The following is an 11,733-nucleotide window of genomic DNA, read 5'->3' on the forward strand; positions in this document are numbered from 1 at the left end:
TCATATCCAACAACTCGCCGGAATCTGACGACAGGCAGGGTGGCAACCTTGAACTCCACTTAAAGTTCTCTTTTTTGCTTTCGCCCAAACACATTTTGCATAGGACATGTGATAAAAACTGTCCTAAACAAGAACCCTAAAATGGGCCACTATCCATCAAATTTAATAAAGTATGTGTGGATCCTGTGGTCCAATAAGAGATAAACAGGATTTCCTCTCCACGCCGACTTCATCTTATACCTTAACCACTGTGCCCACGCGCTTTCACGCGCCACCAAAGTGCAGATGCATAGGTCGCCCTTTTCCCTCGAGGCCGAAGTGGAGAGATTTGGTGGTGGAAGACATTGAGTGGGGAGCACGTGCCTTCGCATTGTCTGCTTGACACGCGTAAAGTAGGACCCACATTGCCACTGAGAAGGAGAAGTCTAACGTAGAGGGACCACCACTAAATTTGTATGTGACAGCCCATTTAGGGAAGGGAAAAACAGCGACAGTTGGGGGTTACGTTGACCAATATCATCCGGGTAAAATGGAAACATTAACGTCATAGGCAATAAATCTCGACTTGTTACGTTAGAAAAAATCTTGAAAGGCAAAAGGTGAAGTGTCGTTCATGATAATGGAGGCCGTCAGGCCGGAGAGCCGGTGAAGTGTCGTTTTGTATGTATACGTAATTAGAATTTTTATCATTACTATTAAACCAATGCATTGAAATTCACGTTACTAGAATATTGGAAATATATTTCAAATCAATTCAACTTTTAATTTTAATTGTTTTAAAACAAGAACGTGTGATTTGATTTTTTTTTCCTAACAACTGAACTACGAAGCCTTCTTTTCAAATTCACGTCGTTTGAAAAGAAATTTTTCTTAAAAAAAGTGAATCAACAGTGCAGTTTTTCTAGTTGAAAATCTGGGAAAAAAAGGAAATTAAATGCACGCCTGGCCAGTTTACTCCAAAACAGAAAATCCCAATCCTCTCAGTTGATTTGATACAGTAACAGTTGAAAACAAGGAGGGAAGTTGTTGTATATTTCTTACAGTAAGTTTAAGTTCTAAGTTTAGTCCAGCAGAGACGAACAATAGTAGAGTGCGCAACTAACAAGTAAGAGAGCTTAGCCTGTCTTTCAATTTTGGAATGAGTTCAAATGGAGAGTTGCTGCATGCATATGGGGTCGTCGTCATCGACATCTTGTTCATTCCCACCGTCGCTTCATCGGCTTCTCTCATCATCTCCCTCAACGTGTTCATGTGTTGGCTGCAAAAAATGATATTCGTAAATGTGATAACAGAAGAAGCAGAATTTGCTGCACTCGTAAAGACCCCATCAAAAAACCACCACAAGCTTCAAACTTTAGTTTTGTGAGACTTTTATCCAGAACATAATAGACAACGTAAACCTAGCTAGAACATCTCATGCCGGAATTTGAGTGAGAAATCCAAAATGATCTCATATCATGAGGGAGATTAAATTTGTTCCACTCATTATCAGATAATTGCTTACCATCGACAGAATATTATGTCAGTGTTCATGCTTAATGTTTGTTGGCATTTTATTTTCTGACAAAATCACAGATGGATTCATGTCATTGGTTAGCTTATCAACGGTGATTTGATGTTCATTGGCAAATTAAAATGCTGATAGAAAAAAATCCCCGCATGAGATTTGATTTACGAACTTTGCAATAAAAATTTCTTGACGTTTTAAATGAAATGAATTTTATATCAAGTATTAAAGCATTACTTAAACTTTGAGAGATATTATATTTGATCTTCGTCTTGGATATGTGTAATTTTTTTTCACACAATATGATATTAATATTTTACATATGAATGCTTCAAATAAAAATAGTTACATGTCATTCATATTAGCGACAATGATTAGTGACACTATTATTATGATATATTTAACTCAACAATATATTTTCAGTTGGAAGAATTAAATTCTAGATTCAGTGATGATAGCTCATTTATGCTTAGCTTTGCTTTAAAATTTAAGGACTAAATCATTTAAAGTTTATGCTATTTACAAGCTTGTTGAAAAATCTTATTCTAAAAAGTTCAATGAACAATACATACATTATTTAAGATCTCACTTACAATATTATCAGATAGATATGATTCATCATACGAGCTTTCAAAATAAGTCTATCATTTTCAAATGATGTCGAGGATTAGTTAGAACAAATAAGTCACAACACTATCATTTGATTGACAAGTTAATTCATCTTGTTTTAGCTTTGTTTGTTTCTATTTCCATAACAAAATGAGCATTTTTAGCTATGAAGTATATTAAAACTGTGCTTCGCAATAAAATAAAAAATTTCTTAACAAATGCTAAAATGATTTATATTAAACAAGAGTATGCTAAAAATATTGATTTAAATTCAATCATAGATGGATTCTATTCTATAAAATATTGAAATGTGTAACTTTGATATTGTAGTTTATTTTTACCTTTTGTTTTAGTTTTATGTACTTTGAATTTTATTTTTTTATATTTCATGTTATGTATTTGAATTAAAACTTTATTATTAACTTGATAAATATATATATATATATATATACGTCAATAATTTATCTTGAAAAAATATTTCATTGTAGTTACTTAGTAGCCCATAACAGAAAAAAAATATTGACTCCGTCCTTCATGCTATATGTATGCTTGCAACTTGACTTGGTGCATGGCGCCAAGAAGGATTAATTTCACTATGAACATGATATTTCCCATAAAATTTTAATGATAAAATAAAACTCTGCATTATCATATACGATCTTCATGTTTTTACACAGACAACATGATTTGTTTTCGAGAATCCAAGCTATCTATATTGAAGGAACTGAAATGGAGGTTAAGTCGTCTCTTGCAATAAGTGCTCTTCCACTCTCTCCATTCTCACATCTCAAAGTCATCTCCCTCCCTCTCCCTCTCCCTCTCAACTTAAAGCTCTCCTTCTTTCTCTCCTTTTAAGATTAAATATTAAAAGGTAAACAAAAGGTAGAGATGAGAATCAAACAGAGAAAGGAGGTATGAAAGTGAACGGTGCTTGATTGATCACTTTGAAGAGCTGCCATGTGTGTCATGTAATTGCCACGTATCCCATCTTCTGGAGGCGTTACACCTTGACGTGGCAACCATTGCCCCCCTTTCCTCCTGAATATATACCCCTCTTTGCTAGGCCCTCCTGGTCTCTCTCCATCCTTGATTTCATCATACACTCACTCGCCACTCTCCTCCCAACATCCCCTCTCTCCTCTCTCTTTCAACAAAAACAAAAACCTTCATTTCCCATCTCTCTCCCCCCTGTCCTCCATTATCTTTTATGTTTTGCCTTTTCTCTTTTAAAGAGGAGAGAGAGATAGAAAAAAACAATGCCTATGTATAATGGTGTGGAAACTAGTACCAAAGGAGACTCACCGGACGGCCCAGATCGATCCAAAGCTCCTCCTCCTCGAGATTCTCGTGACCTGCCATCTTTAATGTTGTCTTCATGTTATCCTATTACTCTCAAGGTAAATAATTAACTTCACTGCAAAAGGAAGTTAAGAATTAATTTTTTAATTTCCCAGTTTTCCTCGTTCTTGACTTATTTTGACTCGTTTTGACTATGAGTTTGACCTGCATTTTTTATTTGTTTCATGCAGTTTATGGAAGTAGGGTATAGAGTGAAATTTGAGAACAGGAACAAAGGCAGCAATATCAAGAGGATTTTAGGCCATGAACCCACAATTTGTGATCAAATTCAAGAACGTACAATCTTGAATGGGATCACTGGCATGGCATCCCCAGGGGAAATCCTTGCCGTCCTTGGTCCATCTGGAAGTGGAAAATCAACCTTTCTCAATGCCCTTGCTGGGAGAATCCAATCAAACAGCTTCACAGGAACAATCCTTGCAAACAACAGAAAACCAACAAAACAAATAATGAAACGCACTGGTTTTGTTACTCAAGATGATATTCTCTATCCCCACCTTACAGTCCGTGAAACCCTAGTCTTTTGTTCCTTACTTCGCTTACCAAAATCACTATCAAAACAAGAAAAGACTTTGGTAGCAGAGTCAGTCATATCCGAGCTGGGGTTGACAAAATGTGAGAATACAATAATTGGAAACAGTTTCATACGTGGGATTTCTGGTGGGGAAAGAAAGAGAGTGAGTATAGCTCATGAGATGCTGATAAACCCTAGTTTGCTCATTCTTGATGAACCCACGTCAGGCTTGGACGCAACTGCGGCTTACAGGCTGGTTTTGACATTAGGTTCACTTGCACAAAAGGGAAAGACTATTGTTACATCCATGCATCAACCTTCAAGTCGAGTTTATCAAATGTTTGATTCAGTTATGGTGTTAAGTGAAGGAAGGTGTTTGTATTTTGGCAAGGGAAGTGAAGCTATGTCTTATTTCGAAACAACTGGATACTCACCGTCTTTCCCCATGAATCCTGCTGATTTTCTCCTTGATCTCGCTAATGGTACGTATACTTTAATCTCTTGTTTGTAATTTTGTGCGTGTAGCCCCCCCCTCATAGGCAGTTGAGTTACCCAGGAATCACCAGAAACCTTGTAACAAAAATAGAACGTGATTGTGACGTATTGAAAACCTTCACGTCACTTGTGTGGTAGCGGTAGCAGCTAGATAGATCCTAGAAGCAATGTGTCCATTATAGTTTTTCATAATGAGCAGTTAAGGTCAGGAGAGCTGTAACTTTTTCAAGGGTCAAAACTCAAAAGATGAGATATAACTGCAGAGCACTTGATGATGATGGGAAAAGAGTCAGCTCAGGTGGTCCCTTATGAAGTCATCATCATGTGGCATGTAGATGCACTGCTTCTCCATATCTTTACCCTGTCCTTTATGTTTATGGTCATAGAGCTATGCAAGCTAGATTAGCAGTAGGCTGACCCCCTTGGTCCCTTCTAGTATAACTGTAAGTTCCAGGGCAGACCCACGCTAGGGTATGGTGACCTTTTCCTGCCACACAACTCTAGCTGCAGAAGTAGGTGTGTAGATATCTTGTAGATTGTGACTTGGCATTCATTCTTAACCTTGATTTGAGTTGCAGTATTAGACTCTCTCCTTTGCCAACACCTTTCTAGTTAATTAATTTTAAAAAAACACCTGACAAAGTGATCAGCTAGCTACCTTGCCTAGTGGTTGTTGGATGGTAGCAGACGCAGTGATATGGATCAATACTTATTTTAATGTTTTCAATGAGATGGGAAGGGTTTTTTAATAAAATTTTTCAAGGAATTTTTCAGTGGATTCATAAAATTAATAGGGATGCGTATGGCTTTTTGATTTTTGGGATCGTAATGGATGAAGTAGAAAATATTTCTGTTGCTCTCCACTTGTCTCCTTGGCTTCCTTTTGACGGTCTCCATTCCTTTTCTTTATTTACCTCTTTTAGCCAACTCGATTTGACTCCTTATACTCTTTTTTTGCTACCTTCTTTTCTTCCTTTTTTGTCCTAGTTATTCCACTCGCATGAGCAGCGCGTTTAGATAGATTCCACCGTGCCTCTTCATTTCATTTCATCTCAGGCAACATTAGAAGCATGTTTTTGTATTTAAAATATTTTAGAAAAAAATTGATTTTTATTTTATTTTTAAATCGTTTTGATATTTTAATATTAAAAATAAAATTTTAAAAATTATCGCTAGTGCCCACCACACCAAAAAGACTCTAGATTAGCAAGTAACTGTGTCATGCTTCCTTTTGGGTGTGCAACAACCTTGAGGAAGGAAGCGCGTTTGTATTAATTGTTTTGCAGCGCATTTAGACATGCTAGGACATTTGAACTTTTCATAAAACGAAGGAGATGATCGAATAGATCCAAAGCATTTTATTATCAAAATGAGTAAGTGGCCGTCGAAGGGTTGAGTTTCGGATGTTTCTGTGTTGGAAATAGAGGTTTTCTTCTTGTTGAGAATATGAATTTCCTTAGAAGCATTTCCCCTACCTTTTGTCTAATATAGAAGAAGATATATAATGGTATAGAATGGACCATCCTAGCACATCCTTTGCAGTCGTTTTGATGGGCTCACGAGCTGTGTGGACGGTCGAAAGAATCACATCATTTACTCTCTTTTTTCTGGGTACTATACAACGTTGAATTCAATGGACCTATAATTGAGCTGACTTGCTTCCATTGGTAGGGTTTTGGTAGTGACAAGTTACGCGTATCTTTTCAATGATGAGTTCCTTCCTTACATCATGAGGACCTTATTCACATCATGTAGACGTTGAGTGTCGTGTGTAGTGATTATACATTTACTATTTTGAAGGTAAGTATCGTGGATTTTTTTTGCCAAGCTAGCTGAAAGCTTCCTATGTACGAAAGGAGCAATTAATATCCACTGAGTGTTTTTATGTTTAGAGTTGATCAAGCAAGCTGATATTTTAGTGTCCTTTGGTTTAATAAAGGAGGGAGAATTGTGGTTATCTCTGTGGATTACACTCAAAGTTTGAAGGAAATATTTTCAATGCATGCCAATCTCTTGGCTTGGCACTACCGCATTGGATCAAAGTCTATATATATATAAGAATGAAAATCTAGGTTTGGAGTGTACGCTAAAATAATGTTGCTGCCATTATTTTGTTGAGAATAGATTGGTGGGGGGGATGTCACTAAGACAAAGTCCGCATATAAATAAATAATTCATGCAGTACAAGTTTAATGCTAGGTTTATATATTTAATGTTTATTCAAGCATCCTCTTTAATCTGTTCTTGGACACTATGATGATAAGGTGGACTGAGGTGGAGAAAATACTGGTGACGCCATACATAGCGTGAGAAAGCATCTCTTAGTCTTAAGAGCACTTTGAAGGTGGCAAATAGCATCATTGTCTCTTCATCAATGGTGTCTTTAGCCTTCTCTTCTCAATAGTAGTAGATGTATAGGGAGAGATTTAAGTATTTTGGACAGTGCAAGAGAGTTTGGGAAACTATATATTTCAGGTTTGAGAGTAAATTACATCTAGCAATATTTGAAGTATTTGAATTTATAGATTTTCAAGAAAATTTATCATTATTAAACAGATTATCACACCATATATGTTCATGCTTAATTACAAGAAACACAAGTTATTGATATTTCTTGGTCCATTATGATGACTAAGTGGTCCTTGCTAAATCTTTTGCTTTGTTCCCTAAATCTTTTTCCTCCTTCGTGGTCAAATCACAACATCAACATTTTGGGAGGGTTTGCCGTCATATGTGACGCTTAGATGGGTGGTTTTATGGTCAGTAGTGACACTCTTGAAAAGATAGTGGCCACTGGCCAAATTCTTGAGATCCTTATTTAGTTAGTGATTTTCCTATTCAGTTCCATGCTGTGTTGGCAACACACGATCACTACAATTCTTCCTTCTCTTCTTTCTTTTGGTCACGTGTAAGGATTTGAGTGGCAAGTACTGCTAGACATGATTGTTTTATAATTGACCCGAACATTTAGAAGATTGCATGGCCGGCCACACCACAGCAGTGTTTAAAAATGTTTTCTTTCACTCTTTTGCAATGCCTTTAGCACATCTTCAACGTAGGATACCTTGAAAGAGGGACACGTGTTGGGTTGTTTTGCATTTTCCTGGGGAATTCCCTCACAAAAGTCTTAGAAGTGAAATATGTTCGCTTTGATTGATGTTAAAATAATTGAAACCATATGCTAATAGAATTCTATAGCAGCACCAACACTAGTGGATTCCCACCTTACCGCAAAGACTGGTCAGCTTTTGTTAGCTAGGCTGTGCTGCTCATTCATTACTCATTCTATTGTATGCATATATGTTTTTAATCTGTGGTGTATTTCCTTTTTAGCTGTTTGTTTGTTTTCTTTGGATTTTGTATTAGGTAGATTTACGTTTATATAAGCCTGGTCCCATGAGGTTTCAGGTATCATCATTTCATAGAACTTGGTTGGCTGAAGTAGCTTAGTTGTGCTCGTATCTTCATATATTTTATATGGCTGATCGATCGTTTGCTATATATCAGTAGAAATTTCCCTCCCGGCCAACCACATTTTGCTTCCAAGAAACAGGAACTCCACTCAATTAAGCATTTATCCCTTAATTTTGTGTTCTGCTATGAATGTATTCTAACGATTCTGTGTTTTATTCTGAAATCCTAGCTCAACTCAATAAAGTAATGCCCTCTTTAGAGACAAATAGGTGCTTACCTATCTCGCATGGTCACTTGCCCTAATGATAGCTAGTTATATTCCAAAAAGGTCCCGTCTAAGATAGGAACAAGTACCTGCTAGCATTACAAGAGAAAATATTTCAGCTATCTTGGTACATAATCTATATTTAAATAATGTTTTCTGAAAATCAATCTTTGTTTATCATCATGTGCTAAGTGGTTGAGGATCTGGATCGGGATCTTAAGCTTAAAAGGCTTAATTAAACTTGATGGAAGTATTTATAGCGATATTTAAGCTTGAAGTAAATGATTTGTATTTTACATTACTTTCCCAGAAGATGAGGTAGTCTTTTCGGGTTTTGTAACGTTCTAAAATGATTCTTGATGTTCATGGCGGAATAAATTAATCTGCAACACTATATATCTCTTATTCAGTTCCGAGGAAAATTCCCTGTATTTTTATTATCAGGCTACAGCTCTATAGACCTCAAAGTGGCCATAAAATCCTGTTTTCCTACACTTAGAAATTTTCGAAATCCACTTTTTAATCCAATGAATCTCAAGCTCCATCAATTGTTTTTGTTGCTGATTGAGAATCACGGTTGAACTTGCTGCACTTGCAGCACTCAGCTAGGAAGTTTGTATATATTTTTGTTGGAACTACTAAACAGAATTCAGCATTGAGGCTGTGCCTGTAAATCTGTCAGTGCGACTACAGTATTTGAGGGTCGTATGTGGGATCTACAACTAAGATCTCTTTATTGGCTTCTTGATCGATTTCCATAATAATTGCAAGACTTTATGCTATATTGAGCATTTGCTGGTTCACTGCATCCTGTTGGATACATAGCTGAACGGGTTTTAACCTCTTGATTAACTTATGCAGGCGTGTTCCAAACTGATGGTGTGAGTGAAAGAGATAAGCCGAACGTAAAGCAATCTCTCATTGCATCTTATAACACCTTGTTGGCTCCGAAGGCTAGAGCTGCCTTCATGGAGACAAAAGAGAATGGTATTGGAAGCTTTAATTCCAAAGAACATAGAAGCAGCGACAGAATTAGCATTGGCGCTTGGTTCAACCAATTCAGCATTCTTCTTCAGAGAAGCCTCAAAGAACGGAAGCACGAGTCATTCAATACCTTGAGAGTCTTCCAAGTAATCATGGCTGCAGTATTTGCCGGTCTAATGTGGTGGCACTCGGATTTTCGAGATGTTCAAGACCGTCTGGGTCTCCTCTTCTTCATGTCAATTTTTTGGGGGGTCTTCCCATCTTCCAACTCCGTGTTTGTTTTTCCTCAAGAAAGAGCAATCTTTGTGAAGGAAAGGGCCTCCGGTATGTACACTCTTTCTTCTTATTTCATGTCGAGAATAGTCGGAGACTTACCAATGGAGCTCATCCTCCCCACAATATTTCTTTCTGTGACTTATTGGATGGCCGGATTGAAACCGGAATTGGGTGCTTTCCTTTTGACTCTTCTGGTTCTACTTGGCTACGTGCTCGTCTCTCAGGGTCTTGGCCTTGCTCTAGGTGCAGCAATAATGGATGCTAAACAAGCTTCAACTATAGTTACAATCACAATGCTAGCATTTGTCTTAACTGGAGGATTTTACGTGCATAAGCTGCCTTCATGCATGGCTTGGATCAAGTACATTTCCACAACATTTTACAGCTACAAGCTACTTATCAATGTCCAATATGGTGAGGGCAAGAGACTTTCATCCTTGTTGGGCTGCTCACTACCTCATGGAAGTGACAGAGCAAGTTGTAAGTTTGTTGAACAAGATGTTGCAGGGCAAATTAGCCCGGTAGTTAGTGTTAGTGTCCTGATATTCATGTTTGTGGGGTATAGATTATTGGCTTACCTCGCGTTAAGGCGCATAAAAGCTTAATAAGTTGTACTTCTCTAAAAGGTTCTTGTTACTTCCAAGTCCCTAACTATAATTCTTCAAATCAGAGAAAAAAAATGTTATTAAAAAGAAAGTTTCACAATGATGGATTTCTTTGACCCTTGTTATTAATATTGATATTATCAACACTACCAACTAAAAAAAAGTGTTGTACTATGCCAGCATTGCTCACACAATTGTTCTTTTTTAACATTTGTGTATTCACCTCATCTCTGTTCATAGTCAATATATCGTGAACAAACAAACTAGGATTCATCTTCTTAGATTGATAATGCCAAAGGAATGATGTGCCTTTAGAATTGGTCATATCAGAACTGAGAATCGGCATAGTGTTAAACCCTTGGCTTGATATGTAGTAATGGTGCCATCACAATGGCATTCCCGAAAATTGACATAGAGGAAGAAGTTCAGGAGATGCTAGCTGATGGTCAAACACTGGGTTTCGGGGATATACACTCTGTTAAAGCCTTCGCTGCATATATTCGGGATAATGTGGGCAAGGAGATTGAAGATTGGTTTGCTCCTTAGTAATCGCAGATCAATTGGGGCCTGGTATGGCTTTTCATTTTGAATTCTGAATTTATTTTTGGAATAGCTGTGGATCATGCATGATTATCAAACGCATTTCGATTAATAAATGGTAGTTAATCCCGAGATTGGGATTTGTTTTGTGTTTGAAACAAAACGGGAGAATTGGTCTGATAGATATGTTCATGGTTTATGAAATGAGTCAAATATTAGATGGCATTAAATTGATTCAGAGGGGAAATCAGGGGTGTTCTAGCAATGTGGAATGAAATTTTTTTCAAGTAGAATCAGTTTCAGTGTGCACCAGTGAGAGTTTATGCATTCGAATTCTGCCTCTGAGCGTAGAATTTTGTGGAATGAGACACTGAATGCTTGTGGAAGTAGGGGATTTCTCAACTTAGCAAGCGCGAAGGATTTGAAGTCCTTTATCAACACTTATGATTTGCTGGAATACCATCTTCATGGACATCGATACACTTGGTGTCGGGGAAGTTCAATGAGTAGAATTGATAGAGCATTTGCTTCACCTGCTTGTCATCGTTAGTTTCCAGACATGGTTTTAACCAGATTTTCGAGAGGTCTTTCAAATCATTGTCAGCTAGTCCTGGGACCAACAACACAGAACTGGGGCTGGAAACCATTTAGATTTTTTAACGGTTGGGTATACCATTTGAGATTTATGAAGGACTCAGAGGAGTTTTGGAGAGAAAGCTGTCGGCAATTTCCAGGTAGATTCAGTTTGGTGGAAAAACTTAGTTATGTGGCCAAAAAGCTACGAGGTTGGAATAAGGTGGTCTTTGGTAATGAGGATAATAGATAGCTAGAGATTCAGATGGAATAAAGGAATTGTAAGAACAAGGGGAGAGTTGAGAAGTTACTATTGCAGAAAAAAAACAAGATGAACAGTTTAGTTTTAGAGCAGTGGAGGTTAGCAGAAATGTGGAGGTCATTTGCAGACAAAAATCAAGACAGAACTTGAGATGGATAGAAACTCGCGATTCTTTCATTTGGCAGCACGCATGAGAAGATTGTGTAACACTATCTCCAAGATCATTTATGGTGCCACCACAACACCTCTTCATCAGTTATAAAGGCTGCTGCAGGATCCTTTTACTTCAATCTTTTCACCAGAACAAATCATCGAAGGGCTATTGTGGGA

At 37.3% G+C, this 11,733-nt stretch overlaps 1 protein-coding gene across 1 annotated transcript; it reads left to right on the plus strand.

The window, feature by feature from the left end:
• Window positions 1–3,207: 3,207 nt before the first annotated feature.
• On the plus strand, window positions 3,208–10,128 carry LOC133669525 (ABC transporter G family member 25). Its single transcript, XM_062089700.1, has 3 exons — window positions 3,208–3,513; window positions 3,646–4,471; window positions 9,025–10,128. Exons 1-3 carry the CDS (start codon window positions 3,373–3,375, stop codon window positions 10,026–10,028), a joined length of 1,971 nt encoding a protein of 656 aa, XP_061945684.1. The 5' UTR covers window positions 3,208–3,372; the 3' UTR covers window positions 10,029–10,128.
• The last annotated feature ends 1,605 nt before the right edge of the window (window positions 10,129–11,733 follow it).

Source organism: Populus nigra, chromosome 12, assembly GCF_951802175.1.
Source record: "Populus nigra chromosome 12, ddPopNigr1.1, whole genome shotgun sequence".
Lineage (NCBI taxonomy): Eukaryota > Viridiplantae > Streptophyta > Magnoliopsida > Malpighiales > Salicaceae > Populus > Populus nigra.